The sequence below is a fragment of the Oryctolagus cuniculus genome, chromosome 19 (genome assembly GCF_051225735.1).
Source record: "Oryctolagus cuniculus isolate XC-2025 breed Fujian yellow rabbit chromosome 19, ASM5122573v1, whole genome shotgun sequence".
In the NCBI taxonomy this organism is placed as follows: domain Eukaryota; kingdom Metazoa; phylum Chordata; class Mammalia; order Lagomorpha; family Leporidae; genus Oryctolagus; species Oryctolagus cuniculus.
Window position 1 is genome coordinate 54,675,513 of NC_142885.1, and position 21,676 is coordinate 54,697,188.

General features: G+C 49.0%; 1 protein-coding gene across 17 annotated transcripts in view; it reads right to left on the reverse strand.

Annotated features, from left to right (window-relative positions):
* The window catches only part of VWA3A (von Willebrand factor A domain containing 3A), a 64,247-nt gene that overhangs the window by 14,538 nt on the left and 28,033 nt on the right, over positions 1 to 21,676 (reverse strand). For 13 of the 17 annotated variants that reach the window (XM_089321559.1, XM_070064611.2, XM_089321563.1 and 10 more), the window contains 16 exons: positions 19,620 to 19,745; positions 19,194 to 19,302; positions 18,887 to 18,952; positions 15,692 to 15,832; positions 15,321 to 15,371; positions 15,078 to 15,213; positions 14,850 to 14,953; positions 13,246 to 13,326; positions 12,728 to 12,822; positions 11,046 to 11,165; positions 8,870 to 8,944; positions 8,510 to 8,654; positions 7,886 to 8,081; positions 7,083 to 7,153; positions 2,877 to 3,029; positions 816 to 906 (listed from right to left, as the gene is read on the reverse strand). In XM_089321559.1, coding sequence (XP_089177685.1) covers positions 816 to 906; positions 2,877 to 3,029; positions 7,083 to 7,153; positions 7,886 to 8,081; positions 8,510 to 8,654; positions 8,870 to 8,944; positions 11,046 to 11,165; positions 12,728 to 12,822; positions 13,246 to 13,326; positions 14,850 to 14,953; positions 15,078 to 15,213; positions 15,321 to 15,371; positions 15,692 to 15,832; positions 18,887 to 18,952; positions 19,194 to 19,302; positions 19,620 to 19,745 — 1,760 coding nt within the window. Of the gene's footprint in view, positions 1 to 815; positions 907 to 2,876; positions 3,030 to 7,082; positions 7,154 to 7,885; positions 8,082 to 8,509; positions 8,655 to 8,869; positions 8,945 to 11,045; positions 11,166 to 12,727; positions 12,823 to 13,245; positions 13,327 to 14,849; positions 14,954 to 15,077; positions 15,214 to 15,320; positions 15,372 to 15,691; positions 15,833 to 18,886; positions 18,953 to 19,193; positions 19,303 to 19,619; positions 19,746 to 21,676 lie in introns of those variants that run through there. The other 4 variants (XM_089321564.1, XM_089321560.1, XM_089321561.1 and 1 more) reach the window with 3 other exon arrangements.

Here is a 21,676-nt window from a genome sequence, read left to right on the forward strand (position 1 = left end):
GGGTTTGGCTTGGCCCAGTCCTGACCATGTGGGCATTTGGGGAGTGAACTAGAAGATGCGAGATCACTCTCTATCTGTCTCTGTGTGTTTCTGGCTCTTAAATAAAGGAAAAGGTAATTTGGGGGTGGACATTTGGCTTCACACTGGTTAGGATGACCACATTTGGTGGATTTGGTGTCTGGCTCCAGCTCCTGATTCCAGCTTCCTGCTAGTGTAGACCCTGAGAGGGGACAATGATGGCTTGGGTGACTGGGTTCCTGTTACCCACATGGGAGATCTGGGTTGGGTTCCAGTTCCCAGCTTTGGTCCTTGGCCTGACCAGGCAGTTGTGGGCATCTGGAAAGTGGATCGGTGGGTAGGCTCGCTCTCTCTCTCTCTCTCTCTCTGTGTTTCTCTGCCTCTCAATTTTTTTAAAAGATTTATTTTATTTTATTTGAAAAGAATATTTTATTTTATTTGAAAGAGTCACAGAGAGAAGAAGAGTCAAAGAGAGAGAGGTCTTCCATCTGCTGGGTCACTCTCCAAATGGCTGCAATGGCCAGAGCTGAACTGATCAAATAAATAAACAAATCTTTAAAAAAAAAGTTCACTTTGGGGCAAAAGATTTTTGAAATCTATGGATAATTTTCTCAAGATATGTATTTTCTATTAACTTTTTGAAGACGGCCCAACTGAGCAAACAGTATGGCAGATGATCAAGACTGAAGACTACTGTTCATTTCAGGTACCACCTCATCAGCCCAGACCTCAGCTGTGCCCAGCCAACCTCGGACCACCACCACCCCCCTCCCTGCCCAACCATAGCCACTTATTACCTGGGGAGGCACTTGCTCTGCCACTGTGTGGACACCATTTCAGAGTTTTCAAGGAAGGGCTCTTCTCTCTGTCAGGGCCATCCTGAATGTTCTAGAAAACAGGCCATCTTTCCCATCAGAGTTCTGTTCTCTATGGGTGGCAGTACCCCTAGTCACCCCAACCTCAATGTGGCAATCAGGAACACACTCAGCCCATCTCTGGCAGCACATTCAGAAAGGACTCTGGGTTTTGAGGTGAAAAAATGTGTATGAATGTGTGTGCATGCTGGTGTGTGAATAGAGAAAGAGAAAGAGACAGACAGAGGAGAGAGAGAGATGTAGGGATTTGCCAGAGCTTTCTCCATCAGTTACCTGCCCTTCTTTCTATTGGTTGGGATTTCTGGGCCTCCAGCATGCCAAGCAACCACTCAGGTAACTTCTGTGCCCTACTGAGCACCTGCGTTTTAAGGCAGGAGCATGGCAATAGTTAGACAAAGCCAACCACAGTCCTGGTGCCAGCTAAGGAGACCAGGGCACCCCTAGGCTGTTCCAGGAGGTTCTGGTTAGAGGCTATCATGTAGCAGAGGACACTTCACACTGAATTAGCTCAGGAACCCCTGAAGCCCAAGAGGCAGAACCTGAGACCCCAGGGTTTCTGCCCAGAACTTGGGAAAGCATCAGAGGCCAACATGCCTGGGCCAGCTCGCATCACCTGGCAGAGTTCTTAGAATGAAAGCAGTGCCCGTGTGCACAGAATCCCCCAGATGTGCAGCCCTGCAGGTGGGAATGGTGTATACTGTCTGGGATAGATTCCTCATTCTGAAAAGGTACTACGCTCTGGAGAGTCTCTCAGCGAGAGACTAAAGAACTCAGAGGATGGGCCCAGCATTGTGGCGTAGCAGCTAAAGCCACTGCTTGTGACTCTGGCACCCCATATGGGTGCCAGTTCAAGTCCCAGCTGCTCCGCTTCTGATCCAGCTCCCTGCTAATGGCCTGAGAAAAGCAGCAGAAGGTGGCTCAAGTGCTTGGACCCTTGCCACCAACAAGGGAGACCCTGATGAAGCTCTTGGCTCCTGGCTTCAGCCTGGCCCAGCCCTGACCATTGTGGCTATCTGGGGAGTGAACCAGTGGATGGAAGATCTTTATCTCTCTCTCTCTCTCTCTTTCTCTCCCTCTCTGTAACTCTGTCAAAATATTTTTTTTTTAAAAGGGGGCTGTGCTGTGACTTAGTGTGTGAAGACATTGCCTGTGGTGCCGGCATCCCATATGGGTGCCAGTTGGAGTTTTGGTTGCTCCACTTCCAATCCAACTCCCTGCTAATGCACCTGTGAGAGCAGAAGATGGCTCAAGTGCTTGGGCCCCTGCACCCATGTAGGAGACCTGGAAGAAGCATGAGGCTGGCCCAGCCCTAGCTGTTGATTCCATCTGGGGAATGAAGCAGCAGATGGAAGATCTCTCTCTCTCTCTCTCTCTCTCTCTCTCTCTCTCTCTCTGTTAAATAAACCTATAAATAAATCTTTTACAAAAAAGAACTCACAGGGTTCCTTGCACCTTTGTTGTGGGGGTTCCCTCTAGGGCCTCTTCTGAGTGCCGATGTGGGGGGGGGCTCTTTTATGAGAGACAGATTTGCCAGGTCGTGAATGGGGACAAGTCCCCAGCAGGCACAGGCCCACCCTCCAATTCCTGAGATCCCTGGTAGGTATTGGGCAGCAGCAGCAATATTTCATCATAGACTCTAATTTTTCTGCCCCAAGAGATGCTCTATGATAAGCCATCAAAGGTACTTGTGGGTGCCAGCCTCATGGGGTTCTTAGTGCCAGGCTGGAAAGAAAGCTGGCAGAGGCAGGCAGAGCCATGGGCACGGTGTCCCCACAGCCTGGAAGAAGAAAGCCCAGGGGAATTCCCCTCCCTCTGGCCAGGGGAGGGGGCATCCATGGGACACTGGCCACCGAAGCTGCTGCCCCATCCCTGTAGGTCCTAGGGCCCGAGAGTCTGGCCCCAGCCATTTTGAAAATCTAGAAAAGACCAAAAGACAAACTGGAGACACAATCCTCTGCATGTTGTTAGGGAGGGGAGTCAAACCGTTCTGGCCACTGCGGGGGCCGTGGGCTTGGGAGGGCGGCATTTCTTGGGCTGACTTCCTTGCTTGGGTATCTTTGGCTTCTCCTCTGGGAGGGCTGCACTCTCCAGTTCCTTTTTTGAGTGGTTCTTCAGGGAGGCCACTAAGAAGGCACACTGCAAGGGGGATTGGGAGGGTTAGCAGAGTCTCTGGCCACTGAGGATAGACAGACAAATACACATATGGCAGGGGAGAGCCCTGGTCTCCCCTGGACTCCTCTTTCTGTCTCTAGAATGCCACCTGGGGCTGAGTGCTGTGAACCAATCCTATTAACAATAGTAAGTACCCTGGTATGGAGGGTCTGGGTGAACTGGGCACTGGGCCAGTTCATGCCTGGGCGTATCAAGCCATCATGCCACCTATGCTGGTAGGCGAGGTGCTATCTTACACCTGTTTTACAGATGAAGAAACCAAAGCTCCGTGAATTTAAGGTTCTTGCACAAGGTCAGACTACTAGTCTATAGAGGAGCCTCAGTTGAAACCCAGGCTGGGGGCTGGTGTTGTGTAGTGGATGAGACCGACCCATATCAGAACGCTGGTTTGAGTCTTGGTTGCTTCACTTCCCACCCAGCTTCCTACTAATGCACCTGGGAAGGCAGCAAATGATGGCTCAGGCACCTGGGTCCTTGCCATCACATGGGAGACCTGGATGGCATTCCTGACCCCTGATTTCAATCTGACTCAGAACTGGCTATTATGGCCATTTGGGGAGTGAACCAGAAGACAGAAGTTCATATTACTTCCCTCTCTCTCTCTCCGTCTCTCCCTCCCTCCCTCCCTCCCTCCTTTCTCTCTAATGTTCTGCCTTTTAAATAAATATAACTTTAGGGCCAGCACTGTGGCACAGTGGATTAATGCCCTGGCCTGAAGCACCGGCATCCCATATGGGCGCTGGTTCGAGACCCGGCTGCTCCACTTCCTGTCCAGCTCTCTGCTATGGTCCAGGATAGCAGTAGAAGATGGCCCAAGTGCTTGGGCCCCTGCACCCACGTGGGAGACCCGGAAGAAGCTCCTGGCTCCTGGATTCGGATCAGTGCAGCTTCGGCCATTGCGGAGTGGGAGTGAACCAGTGGATGGAAGATCTCTCTCTCTCTCTGCCTCTCCTCTCTCTGTGTAACTCTTACTTTCAAATAAATAAATAAGTAAATCTAAATAAATAAATAATAAATAAATAAATATAACTTTAAAAAAACCACAAAAATCCCACATGGGTCTGAGTCCAAAGCCAGCGCCCTTTCCATTGTAAGACACTGCGGTATACACAGGTGCTAGGCAGCTCACCAGGGGTCCAGTGCTGACTCCAGATGCCCTCAGAATAATGGCATTGTCCTTGGCTTCTTTTACTACAAATTTCTCAATCAATCCTAAAGGTTTTCTACTAATTATTCTCAATCAAAGCCCTAGAAGACCCCAGTCAAATGGAAGTAAGCATTCCAAGGAAGGGTGGATTAAGCCAGCGCTGTCTGTGAACACCTCACAACTGAGCCTGTCAGCTGAGAGAATGGGAAGGTGAAGGGACTTGCAAGGGCACTGCAAGGAGCCTTGTCTGGGAGGATGGCTAAGGTGTGCCTAGGGGAACCACAGACCCGTCACGGAGACGCAGCCCTCCCCTCCCCCATCTAGCCGGAGAGCTGAGTCCTGGGAACAGCGTCGATGGACACGCGAGGCGGGCTCCTTCACCATGACCCCCAACACATTCTCCGTCCAGCCTGAATGATGGCTTGAATGATCCCACATCTCTATCTCCCACCCATCTGTTTTTCTACCTGCCCCTAGAACACCTTCCCTTGTTATCTCAGAGGCCCCACACACTCATCTGTGTCCTAGGCCCATCTGCATTGCACTCCCCCCAGGGGCTCCTCCTACTTCCAGCAGCGCCCCGTCCTCCAGGCCCCCAGCAACGGCCAAGGGAGGTACTGTGCATTTCTTTTTCTCCCTCACCCTTCAACAGTTACAAGTCAATTCATCCTTAAATAGCCTCGTGTCTATTCCCTTATCTTGTGGCTCCTGACATGGTCTGGCATCTGCCTACCTCTCTAATCACATATTTTATTGCTCAACCCCCCTTTTAATTTTTAAATGACTTATTTATTTTATTTGAATGTCAGAGTTGGTGGGGGGGGAGGCAGAGGCAGAGAGAGAGAGAGAGAGAGAGAGAGTTTTCCATCCACTGGTTCACTCCCCAAATGGCCACAATGGCCAGAGCCAAGCCAGGCCAAAGCCAGGAGCCAGGAGCTTCTTCCAGTTTCCCACATGAATGCAGGGGCCCAAGGACTTGGGCCATCTTCTGCTGCTTTCCCAGGTACATTAGGAGGGAGCTGGATTGGAAGTAGAGCAGCCGGGACTTTGAACCGGTGCTCATATGTGATGCCAGCACTGCAGACAGTGGCTTTACCCATTACGCCACAGCACCGGCCCCACAACCCTTCTTTTTAGTGAGCTGTGAATAATAGGGAGCAAGCCATGGAAGACGTGGAAGGGAAACAGAAGGCAGAGGAACAAATCCTGAGGCCCCGAGATTAGGAATGAGTTCATGAATGAGCCTGAAGGGTTCCAAGTACTCAAAGGAGGTCAGAGCGTGCAGCACAGACTGAACACTGAGGACTCACAGGGAGCAGTCAGGTTTCACCTGAAGCCTTGGGGTCAGGACAGGGTGGGAAGCTGATGTGGGAGGAGTTATGTCCCCCAAAAACATATGCAGAAGTCTGAACTCCTGGCATCAGGGACTGACGTTACTTGGCAATGGGGTCTTTGCAGATGTAACTGAGATGTATGCTGACATCACATTGAAGGAGAGTGGGAGCTTTATTATTAATTTATGTTTTATCCAAGAGGGAGAAATAGAGACAGAGTTCTCACCCACTGATTCGCACTCCCCAAATGCTCACAACAGTTGCGGTTGGGTCAGGCTGAAGCCAGGAGCTAGGAACTCAATTCAGGTCTCCTACATGGGTGGCAGGGCCCCAAGTATTTGAGCCATCAACTTCTGCCTCCCAGGGTACACATTAGCAGGAAGCTAGAATCAGGAGCAGAGCTGGGATTGCAACCCACATACTCTATATGGGACGGGGTCATCTTAACTGGTGGCTTAACCTCTAGACCAGATGCTAGACTATAATCTAATATGACTGGGGGTTAGGCCACTGCCTGCAACACCAGCATCCCATACAGGAGCCGGTTCGATTCCCAGCCACTCCACTTCTAATCTAGCTCCCTGCTAATGTACCTAGGAAAGCAGTGGGAGATGGCCCAAGTGCTTGGACCCCTGCCACCCACATGGGAGACCTGGATGAAGCTCCTATCTCCTGGCTTTGGCCTGGCCCAGCCCTGAATGTTGTGGCCATTTGGGGAGTGAAGTAGTGGATGGAACAATCTGTCTCTGCCTCTCTCCTTCTCCCTCTCTGAAATTCTTTCAAATAAATAAATAAATCTTTAAAAAAATCTAATATGACAAGTGTCCTTGTAAGAGGAGACGAGATACAGATGCTCCTAGAGGGAAGACAGTTGTTTGGAGTCAGAGCGGAGACTGGAGTTGTGTTGCCACAAGCCAGAGAATGCCAAGGATAGCCAGTGACAGGCGCTCCCTCCTTGAGGAAACTTCAGACAGGTTCGTCTTCTTGGCTTTCTGAATCCAGTTTTAGCAAAGACTCCTTCTAAGTCACTGTAGTGAGAACCACTCTGCCCCTGGGATCCCCTTCCCTGCTAGCCAGGTCCTCCCCAGGTCTGCAGCAACCACTATGTTTAGAAAGAACCTCCCTACCCTTGAAATCCAATCATGTCCCTCGTGGTAATTTTCATCCCCTGATTCTGCTGACTCTAACTCCCCAGCTATCTGTGCTGTCATTTGGAGTTTAAGCTCTCTCCCCTTCTGCAAGTCTTACAGGAAATCCTCCTCGTCAGTTTTCACAAACATCCAGGCAGTTAAAGATGGCAACACTAGTCCCCACCAAAAGCTAAGAAGAGGCAAGCAAGGATTCTGCGCAGAGTCCTCAGAGGGAGCGTGGCCACGGCCCCGCTGACACCTTGATTGCAGACTTCTAGCCTCTGGAAGTGTGAGAGGAGAACTGTCTCCTGTTTTGAACCACCTGGTTTGTGGTTCTTTGCCACGGCAGCTCCAGAAAATGAACACAGAAGCCAGCACAGTAACTCGGCTCACACCGAAGGCGTACCTTTTGGGAGTAGTTGAGAGCCTTTTCCATTTCGGATATGATGGAGCTGATGTCATCACTCTCATAAATGCCTGGAAGCAAAGAACATTGAGAAGATGGGAAAGGGGGTGTGGATTCTAGCCTGTGTCCACATCTGGATGCACGAGTGAGTGTAGAGGCGACTGGAGCTTGAGGGGCAGGGTGGGGCTTTAGCAGGCTGAGCCAACCAGTCCCTATGCCAACACTGTCCAGTGGGGAAGGGGATGGGCAGGTACCGTGTGGTCACTGACAGTGGGACTGACCTTGGGACCCAGTGCCCTGGTACTCGCCCACAAGAAGAGTAGGTTAGGCATGAAGATATGTGTAGTGGGCACAGAAGTCACATTTGGGAGGACAGGGAGTGTAATGGCTAACCTGGCCTGCCTGGGTTTAGCTCCTGCTTCTGACACTTAACTACCTGTGTGCTTTGGGGCTCTTTTGTCTCTCAGCTTCCTCGTCTGTAAAATGGGGGTAATGATCACCTCCTTCACAGGTTATTATGAGGAACAAATCATATGTAAAATGCTTAGAAGTGTGTCTGGTCCGTAACAGCTGGCCTGTGCATATTTGCTGTTATAAGTAATGATCACCAATAGTGTAAACGGCCATGCCCAGTACTTTTCATGGAAAGAAAGATCTGGCAAACAGAACTCCAGCCCCAGTCAGGCCACTCTGTGACCACAGGCATGCCATGCATCTAGGAGTGACCTCCTCTGTGAGTCAGGGAGGTTGGAAAGCAACTGGTGTGTCCCAGCCTCTGTTACTCCCGCAGCACTCTCACACACCTGTGTCTCCAAACCAGTGGAAGCGGCCACCAGTAGCCCGGGTGACCTCCTTGTAGGCAGTGGCTGTGTCAGTGCGGCTGGCATAGCAGGCAGGGGCTATGCTGTCCATTTGCGGCTCACCCACGTAGAAGAGACACACGTTCAACTGGAGGTCGCAGCCGCTACAGGCCTCTGCCATGTAGGCGCAGAGCATGGACTATGGGAGAGAGAAGGCAAGAGGGGCCCATAGCTGCTGGCTTCAGACCAGTTCAGCCTGATCATCTTTCTTGAGAGCCCATGAGGCACCTGGATCAGCACTCTGGACCCAAGATGGAAAGAGATGAGTCTGGGTCTTACTAGGGATGGTCAGGGAGTTGCGCCCAGCAGTCTGGTGACACCAGCTGTGTTCTGCAGAGTGGCAGCATTGGTATCCCCCGGGAGCTTGTTAGAGACAGATTCTCCGGTCCCACTCCCCCCAGACCTGCTGAACTGGGCAGTGCATTTTAATAACATCCCCAGGCACTTGTCTGCATCGTAAAATCCTGGCTTAGAACAGCACATTGGAAAGACCCCTGCCAGGCATCTCCCAGGAGAAGCTGGACGGGTCACAGAGGCTCACGGATGCCCAGGACTCAGTATACGTACCATGTCCTGGTCAGGGATGCCCCCCGTGAAGAGGTAGATGCCCTGGGATTGGTGTTTGTCCTTGTCCTTGAAGTCCACTTCCACGGCCTTCCGCAGGGCGCTGAGGATATTTCTGCTGCCCCCACACTGCAGGGTCAGGGCCCACCTGGGAAGGCAGGGACACGATGCTGAGGGCAGCCACCCATGAGGCCCAGAGGGGAGGCAGTGCACCAAAGGCAGTGGTTTTCTGAATGCTGTTCGTGACTGTTCCAGGGCAGGGACCCTAGAGAGCTACTTCCTGGTGGGGACAGGGATAGAGGAAGCAACATCATGGAGGCTGTCCTTAGACGCAGCAGCACGGAAGCTCTGCCCGCCACCTACCGCCAGGCGCTCTGTAAGTTGTCGTGGGTCACAGGAACCAGCTCTGGCCTCCAGCTTTCAATTGTGGCTCCAAACCTTTGAAAGAAACAAAGAAAACACATTCTTTTTTTTTTTTTTTTTTTTTTTTTTTTGACAGGCAGAGTTAGTGAGAGAGAGAGAGAAAGGTCTTCCTTCCGTTGGTTCAACCCCCAAATGGCCACCATGCTGCACTGATCCGAAGCCAGGAGCCAGGTGCTTCTCCTGGTCTCCCATGGGGTGCAGGCCCAAGCACTTGGGCCATCCTCCACTGCCTTCCCGGGCCACAGCAGAGAGCTGGACTGGAAGAGGAGCAACCGGGACAGAATCTGGCGCCCCAACTGGGACTAGAACCCAGTGTGCTGGCGCTGCAGGCAGAGGATTAGCCAAGTGAGCCACGGCGCTGGCCTTACCTATTTCTAAGAACACATTTCATAGCACTTACTGTATAACAGGCCTGTCTCCCACCACTAGGCCATAAGTTCCTTAACTGTGTGCATTTACCTCCATATGCCCCATGCCAGCAGTGACTGGTATGTAGCAGGTTTCCAATAAAGCTTCGCTGACTGAATAGATGGCTAGGTAAATAAATAAAATCTTGTCTAAAGTGTTTCTCTCAGCATTTTCTGTAGAATTTATTAGGAAAAGATTAGGCTATGGTACTGAATCACACCTGGTGTTAACTGCTGGCTTGCTAGGGTTAGAACATGCCCTATTTGGTGAGAGGTTGAGTAAAAGCGAGCATTTCAGGGCAGGTGTTTAGCCCAGTAGTTAACATGTCAGTTAAGATGCCACAGTTAAGATGGTCTACAGCAAAGCACCTGGGTCAATGCCTAGCTTCCGTTCCTGACTCCAGCTTCCTGCAAACGTGGGCCCTGAGAGGCAGTAGGTGACCGCTCAAGTACTTAGTCTCTGTCACACACAAAGGAGACCTGGATGGAGTTTCTGGCTCCTGGCTGTGGACTTAGTCCAGCTTTGGCTGTTACAGGAATCTGGGGGTGAACCAGCAAATGGGAGCTCTCTCTTTCTGTCTGTGTCCCTCAAACTAGTTTTAAAAAAAAGAACACTCACCTCAACTGGGTTCCTTTCTTTCTTTTCTTCCCTAATTAGCTAGAAAAAGTATGTAATTATTAAAGCTACATATGTATAATTTTTAATTTATATTAATTTTTAAAATGTTGTATTTTAAAATTATACATAGGCAATAAAGAGAAACAAGATAAGTAGAAAAAAATCAAAGAACAAAATGGGTTCTATCCTACAATTACAACTATATAAAAGTTACAGGCAGAACCAATGTTATGGCGAGGTAAGACCACCACCCGTCATGGGTGCCAGTTCGAGTCCTGCCTACTCCATTTCTGATCTAGCTCTCTGCTGATGCACCTGGGAAAGCAAAGGAAGATGGCCCAAGTTCTTGGGCCCCTGCACGCATGTGGGAGATCTGGAGGAAGCTCCTGGCTCCTGGCATTGGTCTGGCCTAGCCCTGGCATTGCTGCCATTTGGGGAATGAGCAGCAGATGGAAGATCTCTCTCTTTTTCTCCTTCTCTCTCTCTCTCTGTAACTATGCCTTTCAAGTAAATAAAATAGAAATTATTTTTAAAAGTTACAGGCAACAAATATATATATAATTTAAGAAATTATACAATATATAACATTTTTAATTACACATAATTTTAAAACTATGCATATAAGTTACACATCATTTAAATGCATAGTTTTACACTTCTATATGTATAATTTTTATTTACTTTTAAATATTTATTTAGGTTTTTATTTAGGGCCCTACATCTCAGACATATTGTGGCATGTTAGAACCAAGCCGAGGACAAAGACCAGCTCATGGCTGGGGCCCCTCTCTTTTGTGTTTGTTGGTTCGGGAGCCAAATGGGGCAATGAGCTGAGTTACTTTCCCCTGGCTGATCAAGCAGCATGTTCTGGGGCCACTTATCACCTTCGCCCCAGTGGGACAGTCCTGCAGCCACTGAATTATTCAACGCCCCAAACAGGATCACCCAAATCAGATAAACCACGGCCATCCCAGGCTGCTAACACTTAGAACATCCACCACCCAGCAGCCTGCCCTCAGCCTCAGCCCAGAGACGGCGTCCGAGCCCACACGTGACCCACCCTCCCCACCCCGGGCTACACAGCACATACGCGATGAGGTTGAAGGAGTCTTTGTTGGAGAGCTGCTCCTCCAGCAGCAGCCTCAGGGAGTGCTGGATATGAATAATGTACATGGAATTGGTCGCAGAGATATCCAGCAGTAAAACCACCCTAAAAAGAAACACAAGCTTTCAGAGGAGAACCGAATCTCTCAGATACTGTTTATTTCGTTCCATTTTACTATTTAAAGTGTTTTCCAGAGGTGAGGGAGGGTTTGCATGCCAAATTCTTAGCTGGCCAAAATCTTCCCCCATGGGTTGAGGGCAACAGTGGTGAGTTGCCAACAGTGGACAGGAGACCGTGGAACCCTCCCTTGCAGCAAACTGCGTAATGGAACAAAGTCTCAGCGTGAAGACGATTTGAGGGGCAAGAACTGCATAGGATGATTTTCCAAAACTTTTTTCCTTTTTTTTTTTTATTTTTTTTTATGTTTTTATTTTTGACAGGCAGAGTGGATAGTGAGAGAGAGAGAGACAGAGAGAAAGGTCTTCCTTTTGCCGTTGGTTTACCCTCCAATGGCCACCACGGCTGGCACACTGCTGCCGGTGCACCACGCTGATCCGAAGGCAGTAGCCAGGTACTTATCCTGGTCTCCCATGGGGTGCAGGGCCCAAGCACCTGGGCCATCCTCCACTGCACTCCCTGGCCACAGCAGAGAGCTGGCCTGGAAGAGGGGCAACCGGGACAGAATCCGGCACCCCGACCGGGACTAGAACCTGGTGTGCCAGCGCCGCAAGGCGGAGGATTAGCCTAGTGAGCCACGGCGCCGGCCCCAAACTTCTTTCCTTTAAAGAACAGCCGATGTTTTTAAAGGCTGTTTTTATATATATATATTATATACATATATAATATATATTATATATAAATATATAAATACATATAATATATATTTATATATTTATTGCATAATATATATTATATATTTATATATAATTTATAATAAATATATAATATTTTTAAAAATATTATATATTTTTTAAAGATTTATTTATTTATTTCAAAGGCAGAGTTACAGAGAGGTAGACGCAGACAGAGAAAGGTCTTCCATCTGCTGGTTCACTCCCCAGATGGCCACAATAGCTCCAGAGAGCTGGATCAGAGGTAGAGCAGCCAGGACTTAAATTGGTGCCCATGTGACAAATCCACCTCTCTGTAATGGCCTGAGAAAGCAGTGGAAGATGACCCGATTTCTTGGGCCCCTGCACCTGCATGTGAGACCCAGAAGAAGCCCCTGGCTCCTGGCTTCGGATCAGCCCAGCTCTGGCCACTGTGACCATTTGGGGAGTGAACCAGCAGATGGAAGATCTCTCTCTCTTTCTTTCTCTCTCTGCCTCTCTGGAACTCTGCCTTTCAAATAAATAAACAAATCTTTAAAATAAAAAATAAATCTAGCCTAGACTTTTCAGTCACCTTAATCAGACTTTCCTGTTTTGTTTAAGCCAATTTGGCATTTAGTTTCTGCTGCTTTCTAACTGAAAGAATCCTGAGTGACACACAATGACATCATCGATGTTGACAACAGAGCGGTGACCTTTTCCTCCCCCAGGGTTTCTGCTCTGATCCCTACTCTAAGTGATGACTTCTGATGCTACCAACAGAAGATCTGTGAGTTGACCCTTGCTGTGCCACATACAAGACCCATGAGGGACAAGAGCACTGCCTGGGGAAGATACCTTTTTTCACAGACAGTGCCCCAGATTCGTCTGCTGGCCAGGGAGAGCCACTCAATCCGCCTCTCAAATATTCGCACGGCTCTGCTGAGCTGTTTCTGCAAAAGCATGGGCCCAGAGAGTGAGTGCTGTGTGCATGCGCCCCTAGGAGCCTAGGGGAAAGCAGGCATACTCTAGATGACTTCTAGGAATCACGTGTCAAGTCCCTGGGTATCCTCCGCCTAAACATTCTGTTGAATCATGGACAAGTCTGCCCCAAGGCTAGGCAGAGACAAGTCAATGTATCGCATTGTATCAAATGGGGCAGGAGAGAGAACTTGATCCAAAAGATTAGAGACTTTTGTTTGAGGAATTCAGGTCCCTGCCTGGGTTGGCGATTGGAGAAAGTTCTAGAGACATGTGTAGGGGGAACACACAGTCTGTTTACATGAAGGAATTCAGTGAATGGCTTGGTGTCTCCGTAGTCCCGCCATCCTCCCTTCCCACGCCCTGCATTCTGACTGAGTGCTCTCATCACTGACCTGGTACTCATAGAGGAGGGGCGGATCCACATGAATATTCTTCACTGTCCCGTCGTGCCACTCAAACTGTACCATTGCCTTCTGCACTCGGGCAAGGGCAGGAGGGGGAGCCAGCGAAGAGAAACAGGTGAGGGGAAGGATTTTATGTTCACTCTGAGTACTGGGTTCTGCAAATCAGACGCCCTCAACACATCCGGGGTCAGGTTACTGCCCCCACCCGTACATGCCCAGCAGGAGCAGCAGCAGTAGCTACAGCAGGTGATGCCTGGTGTGGAGCCGGTCTGAGCACCTGCAGGAGAGTGAGCCCTTGAACTATCCATGCCTGACAGCAAGCCAGGCTGTCTTCCCGGAAAGCTCTTCTGAACATCAGAGTCATTAAGCTGCAGTTGGTGGTTGGCGGGTTTTGGTACTAGGGAGCACGCTGAGACATTGATACATATGGGCCATGGTTTGGGAACACAGATAGGCCTTCATGGACACCTGGAAAATCCAATTTATTCATCCTGTTCTTTGATCCTCTGCCGAGCTCTCACATCTGTCTCTCTGTCAGTCCAGTCATCCAGTCATTCACCCACCGACTGCAGAACTATGTGTCTGTCACTACCCTCTCCTTCCTTTCATTCTTCCATCTTTCCATTTTCTTTCTACTCACTTATTATTCCTTCCTTCCAGTTCTCCATCCTTCTCATCCTTTCTTGAAACACAGAGAGACAGAGGAACAGATGGAGAAAGATCTTCCATCTGCTAATTCACTTCCCAAATGCTCGTAAGAGTCAGAACTGGGCCAGGCCAAAGCTAGGAGCCTAGAATTTCATCTCGGTCTCCCAGGTAGGTGGAAGGGACCCAGATACTAGCTGTCACCTGCTGCCCAGCATAGGAGGTTGGTAGGAAGAATAGCTGGAACTTGGACCAGGCACTTTGATACGGGATGCTGCACCAAATGCTCTTCCTCACTCTTAAAATTTCCCTGCATCTTTCCTTCATTCCGTCCTGTCATTCATCCATTCATTTTCCCTTCCATCCTTCTATTGCTCACATCTCCATCTACCACCCGTCCTTCTTACTGTCCACCTACCTCTTTTCCCATTCACTCACCAACACTTCCACCCATCCACCTATTCCTCATTCTTTTCCTTCTTCTTTCTATCCTTCCATCTCCCCATCCACATAGCCATCTTGTAAACAGTGACTGTTTATTTGTACTAGACACTGGGGATACAGAGTTGAAGAGTTTTTTTTTTTCCTCTTGAAGGGCTCATCCTTGGTGGGGATTTATAGCTGGTAACACATGATAGGAGCAATGGAAGTCTGTACGAGGTACAGTGAGGGCATGAAGGGAGCAAATGTGTCCTGGAGGAGGTAACCGTGGCACTTCGTTTGCTCCCTCTTATCCCATCTCCCATGTTTCTTTTTCAGATCTTTGCAAAACGGTGGTCACAGTGGAGCTGAGTGTTCTAGAGTGCTTGGTGGAAGCCCTGCACCCTAGACCAGGCCCTCAGGCTCATGCTCCTCCAGCTCTGTGAACATTTAAAAAGATGGGGAAACGCACAAGGGAGCTCCCCTGTAGAGGACTGGAGGGAACTCCTAATTTGAATTTACATTACCTCATGGATAGTTGATGACACAGTTTTCTGGAGAATAGGCACGAATTCTTCCACAGGAGAGAATGCGTTGGGTGCCAGAACCTGATAAAGGCTTAATTTCTTAGCTGAAAAAAAAAAAAAAAAAAAAAACCACCAGTGGGACTCTTGGGCATTCCCCAAGAAGTTCCAAGGGTTCGAGTCCTTTGTCAGTCAGTGGCACCCTGGGTTCTGCCCTCTCTGGTGATTTACCTTTTAGACTATTAACCTTGAGCCATTCTGCAGAAGTCTTATCCAAGTTTGGGAACTCAATTGTGAGAGGAGCTTCATGCTTTGGAGGTTTAGGCAAGAGACTTGTGAGTGGCCCTTTTGCAATCTCTGTGGAAATCTAAATTCAATTAGAAAACCCTCATTGCATAATCATATTTTAGAGCTGGAAAGTCCTTCACCCCACCCCCAACCCAGCCCCCCAAGTGGAGAAACTTAAAGCATTACCTGGAAAATCAAAGGCATCATCCCCGTCTCCTTCTCTTGATATTTCTGGAACTTTTAGGAAAAATGGGGATGTACCCAGCAACTCATTCTCTCTTATTTTTTCATCCTCCTCACCCCTTCCCTTACCATTACCATTAAGATCAGCACCACAGATGTCAAGATCATGGTCGGCCCCCAACCCCCACCACCCATTGCGGGCTCAAAACACAAGGCTTCAGGGAACTACTTGGTAACTCCCACACCAAATCATTCAGGGAGTCCTGATCCACTCCAGCCTCCTCCTTCCCCCAACCCCCTCTTACAAGGTGAGAAACGGAAGTTCTAAGAGGTTGGCTCCGAACACACTGCAGTAAAGCCCTCACTTGAGGTACCTGCGCACCGCCTACCTGCTTGGGCATGCAGGTTAGCTCCTCACACGGACTGCTCTGGCGTAGGGCTTGGATGTGGCTGAGGAGGCTCTGGGCCTTTTGCATTTCTGCCAGGAGCTCATCCACTTCCCGGCTGGCACAGAGCTGAGGGTGGTGGGAGCAAACAGCCATCTAGCGGTTATTTGGCTACCAGTGGCCAAGGCAGAAAGAGCAAGCAGCCAAGTCAGTTCCCAGAACTGAGTGGCAGACTGCACACATCAGGCATTATAACTGGGGTCCAGGTACCAGACAGAGTCTGGAAACACATTTTGTTCCATTTGTACAGTACTGACCTTTAGGATTTTTGAATGGTTGAAGGTTTCTCTAACTTTATAAATGCAAAGAAATACTTTACATAGGGTGGCTGTAGTGATAATTTAGAGGCAAGTGTTTGGCCTAGAGGTTAAGACACTGCTTGTGATGCCCATATCCCATATCAGAACATCTGGGTTCAAGGTCTGGCTCTGCTCCCAGTTCTACTTCCTGCTAATGCTCACCCTGGGAGAGAGCAAGTGATGGTTAAAGTAGCTGAGTTCCTACTACCCACATGGGAGCCCCAGATTGAGATCCTGGCTCCTGACTTCGGCCCTGCCCAGTCCTAGCTGTTGCAGACATTTGGGGGAGTGAACTAGTGGAGAGTCTGGGTCTCTCCCTCTTTCTCTGTCTCTCTGACTTTTAAATCATTTTTTAAAAAATGATAATAAAAAATTGAAAATAGCAAGTGATGGTGATGATGTAGAGAATTAGAATCCTTGAACAGTGCTGGTAGGAATGTAAAATGGTGCAGCTGTTGCAGAAACAGTTTGAGGGTTCCTTAGAAAAAGGGTTCCTTAAACACAGGGGTCAGCATTGTGGCACGGCAGGTTAAGCCCCCACCTGCAACACAAGCATCCCATATCAGTGTACCAGTTCATGTCCTGGTTGCTCCACTTCTGATCCAGCTCCCTGTTAACACACCTGGAAAAGCAGTAGATGATGGCCCAAGTGCTTGGGCCCCTGCCACTCATGTAGGGGACCCAGATGGAGTACTAGGCTCTTGGCTTCGGCCTGGCCCAGCTGTAGTTGTTACAGTATTTGGGTAGTAACCAATGGATGGAGGACACACACTCTCTTTCTATCTATCTTTATCTCTTATCTCTATCTATCTCTATTTATCTCCCTTGCTCTCTCTCTGCCTTTCAAATAAATAAATCAACCTTAAAAAGATTAAACACAGAATTGATATGGCAGTTCTACTTTAGTTATACACTCCAGCTCTATATACACTGAAAACAGGGACTCTGACATTCACATATTGTTCACAATAGCCCAAAGGTAGAAACAACCCAACCGTCCATCAACAGATGAATGGATAAACAACACATGGTGCATCTAGACAATGGAACGGTTTCTAACCATAAAAAGGAATAAAGTTCCGACTCATACTATCACATGGTGAACCTTGAAAACATCATGACAGCAAAAGGTGACAGACACAAAGTGTACATGATTTCATTTAAGTGAAATACACAGAACAGGCAAATCCATATCAGCAGAAAGCAGATTAGTGATTGCCGGGGGTTGGGAGAAAGAGAAATGGGAGTAACTGCTTTATGGGTACAGGGCCTTCTGTTAGGTGATGAAGATGTTTTGGAACTCAGAAAAAAGGTAGGGATTGTGCAACTCTGATTGTACTACCAGTCACTGTTTTGTTTTGTTTTTCACTAAAAGTCACTGGTTAGTTCATTTAGTGTTAATTTCATGTTATGTAAATTTTATGTTATTTTTAAAAAAAGAAAAAAACACACACACACATATACCAGATTTCTGACTCCTCTTGAAAAATCAGAGGACCTGGTAACACCAAGACTACATCCTACAGAGCAGTGGTCAGCTGAGGCTTTAGATGGGCCAGGGGCTTCTGGGCTGCCACAGTCCCTAGACTCTCTGTTGCTCCCATCAGAGCATCAGCTGGAATTTTTGTCATCGTTGTACAGTTTGTTTCCCTCACATCAAAGAAGACAATCTCACATCTCTCCATCCAGAGTGGAAAAACAAGAGTTAAATCAAGAGGGGAGGGCCCTAGCTTTTAAGGTAAAGTATTTGTAAACATTTAAATTTATTTATTTTCATTTCACTTGAAAATGAGAGAGAGAGAGAGAGAGAGAGAGAGAGAGAGAAACTGACAGAGAGATCATAGATCCACTGGTTCACTTCCCAAATGCCCTAGCTGCAGGGGCTGGGCCAGGCTAAAGTCAGGAGCCTGGAACTCCATCCGGGTCTCCCACATGGGTGGCAGGGACCCAATTACTTGAGCCACCACCTGCTGCCTCCCAGGGTGCCCATTAGAAGGAGGCAGTGGAGTCTCAAGTGGAGGAGCCAGGCCTCAGTACTGGATGTGGGCATTCCAAGTGGTGTCTTAACTGCTGTGCCAACACCCATCCCAGATAAAATATTTCTTAACCAGCCAGTCCCCTTCATTTATTTCACTTCCTAGCCCCTGCAGTCTGTGGCACCTACAAAAGGAGTCTAGGCAACTGGGTACCAAGAAGGGGACTGTGTGACCCCAGTGCCCTGGAATGAAATGTTGGACTCTGGGACACTTGAACACACTTATTTCCTTATAATTATTAACAGGCACAGCTGAACAGGTGGTCGGATTCTCCATCTGCCAAATGGGTCTACGCACCTTTGCTAATCGCTACCTCCATTGTGACTGGGGTGGATGATATTTACTTACTAACTGGGACAAGGACACTAACGGATGGATTGGTACAGAAATGCCTGTTTGATCTGCCCTGCCGTGGGTGCTGTTGCAAGGATCTCTCTAGGAGAGACAATGGAGGCGACCATTTCAAACTCAGTACTTTGGGGGAGCAAAGGTAGCCCAAGGCCTCTGTGCACGGCGGCTGTGACCAAGAAGTCTGGTGCCAGGTGTTGCAAGGCCTCGGACTCAAGCTCACAGGCATGCAGTCAGCTCATCATGCAGTCTGCTGACGAAAGGAGTCCTTGTAAGTTCAGGCTGTCCTGGATCCTCCACACATTTGAACTTGATTTTACACACTGGGTGTGGGTGGAACAAGTACACACGTGGTCTGTCCTGGCCCACATTCCCTGGGCACAGCCTTGCAGGCAGGCCGAGGGGAAGGAGTGGGACAGTGTGTGGGCAGAAGGGCTTACCTCTGTCTCCACGCTGTAGCAGTGGTAGCAGCCTCCAAGGGCTTCTGCAAGGTTCTTCAGGACAGCCTGTGGGGATGGGGACAGCGTCAGCCTCTCCAGGGCCACCCCAGTACTCTCACAAGCCTTCTCTTTGACGGCACCTCCCAACTGGCTAATGCTTCCCTTTTTCCTAACGGGAGAACTTGGTTCAGTAGAGGGATGTTCTGGACCATGCATTAGAGGGGCTGACCTGGCATGGATTCCTGAAGGCTGACCAAACTCGTATCGCCAAACCCAAGAGGAACCTTGGAGAAACTCAAGTACTTACAGGGGGCAGTTGACCATCACATTTGTAGGTAACAACATGGATGAAGAGGCCCCTTCCCATCGTGGCCTGTTGGATGTAGTCAGACAGGATTTCAGAAGGCTGATCGGGGCTGGGGAGGAGACAGAAAAGAAGTGGGCACTTGGGGTCAAGCCACTCTGAGAACATTCCAGAGAAAAATGGTAAGTCCAGGAACTATCTGTCCATTCTAAACTGACCACTGTGTCCCAGGTCACCTGTGTAGTAAGATGCAGGGTGGGGTGGACTGCAGGCCTGGCTGGCCCTGGCTGCCCTGTCTCACCCGTCTGTGAACACGATTCTTGTTTCAAGTGTGAAGAGCTCTGTTTGCTGATCTTTGATCAAACCGTGGTTTGATTCTACAATGCCCCCTTCATGTAGTCTGATACCTGCTTAGGAAAGGAGACCTACCAGCTGCCCATGATGGTCACTAGAGAATTCAGCTCCTTCAGAGTGAAGACTTTCTTCAGGGCTTGTAGCAAATTGCTGCCTCCCTCGGGCTGCAGTTTCTTGACCCAGAGCTTGAGTTCCTGGAGGCTGGGAGGAGACACCAGCAGGAGGCTCACTGTAGTTCTCTGACCAGGTTCCAGGTCCGGGGTGACATTAACTCACTAAGGCCTAACAGTAATTCTTTAAGGTGGGTATCTTTAGGGCTCTGAGTTAGGATTTACCTAAGATGACGCTGTAAGCAGCTAGTAAAACTGATTCTCTCTCTCTCTCTATTTTTTTTTTTTTTTTTTTGACAGGCGGAGTTAGACAGTGAGAGAGAGAGAGAAACAGAGAGAAAAGTCTTCCTTTTGCCGTTGGTTCACCCTCCAATGGCCAGCACGGCCAGCACACTGCTGCTGGCGCACCGTGCTGATCGAAGCCAGGAGCCAGGTGCTTCTCCTGGTCTCCCCATGGGGTGCAGGGCCCAAGCACTTGGGCCATCCTCCACTGCCTTTCCGGGCCACAGCAGAGAGCTGGCCTGGAAGAGGCGCAACCGGGACAGAATCTGGCGCCCGGAATGGGACTAGAATCCAGTGTGCCAGCGCCGCAAGGTGGAGGATTAGCCTAGTGAGCCGCGGCGCCGGCCGTGAAACTGATTCTAAACCAGATCAACTTCAGACCCTGAGATTTCAGTGTCTCTGCTGTTTGAGGCTCTGGGGCTGAGTCCTTTCTTCCCTCACACACCCCGCCAACTCTGCTGGGAGCCAGACTTCAGTGTGAATCATACAGTTAACTTCCTAACACTTGCAGAGTTCTAAGAGAAGACAGCATGGCTCCATGGCTCTGTCTCATGCCATCTGGGATATATACTACTGGTAAGAAGGAAAATTTCTGGTTTTTTAAATTTATTTATTTATTTATTTGAAAGGCTGCATTATGGAGAGAGAGAAGAGAGGAGAGAGATCTTCCACCTGCTGGTTCACTCCCCTAAATGGCCACAATGGCCTGGGTTATGCCAGACCGAAGCCAGGAGCTTCTTATAGGTTTTCCACGTGGCTGTTGGGGCCCAGGACTTGGGCCATCTTCCTCTGCTTTTCCAGAAGCATCAGTAGGGGGCTGGATCAGAAGTGGAGCAGCCGGGACTTGAACCAGCATCCATATGTGATGCACCGGCAGTGCAGGAGATGGCTCAGCCCACTGCATCACAAAGCTGACCCCAGGAAAATTTCTTAATTCAGTCCTTGGATAAATATCTTACAGGACACTAGTCAAACAGTTCTGCTCTCTCCACTTCTCTTCCAGCCAGACAAAAAGGAAATCTCAGCTTGGTGAGAATGTGTCTGTCTCTCTCATTATCGGAACTGTCTAAGTTCCCTTTTGAACAGCAAGAAGGCCTGGTGCCTTTCCAGCCGATAGGTTTCAAGCAGGAATTTAACATCATTGCTTTACTTTCATTGAATTTAATTTTTTCATGGCTGTTTTCTAATTATGGCAAGTGATGTGGACTTCTCAATTATTATACTGGTAGAAAATTCCCTTCAATAATAGACAGAGGAGCCAGCACTGTGTCACACAGGTTGAGCCACCACCTGCAACACCAGCATCCCATAAATGCTAATTTGAGTCGTGGCTGCTCCACTTCTGATCCAGCTCTCTGCTAATGTACCTGGGAAAGGAACAAAAGATGACCCAAGTGCTTGGGCCCCTGTCACCCATGCGAGAGACCTGGATAAACTTTTAGGCTCCTGGCTCCAGCCTGGCCAGCCCCTGCCATTTTGGCCATTTGGGGAATGAACCAGTAGACGGGAAGACCTCTCTCTCTCTCTTCATTTTAAACTAACTAACTAAATAAACCCTTAAAAAATAATAGAGTTGATATAAAGATAAAATCACATAGTGGCCGGTGCCGCGGCTCACTAGGCTAATCCTCCACCTTGCGGCGCCAGCACACCGGGTTCTAGTCCCGGTCGGGGAGCCGGATTCTGTCCTGGTTGCCCCTCTTCCAGGCCAGCTCTCTGCTGTGGCCAGGGAGTGCAGTG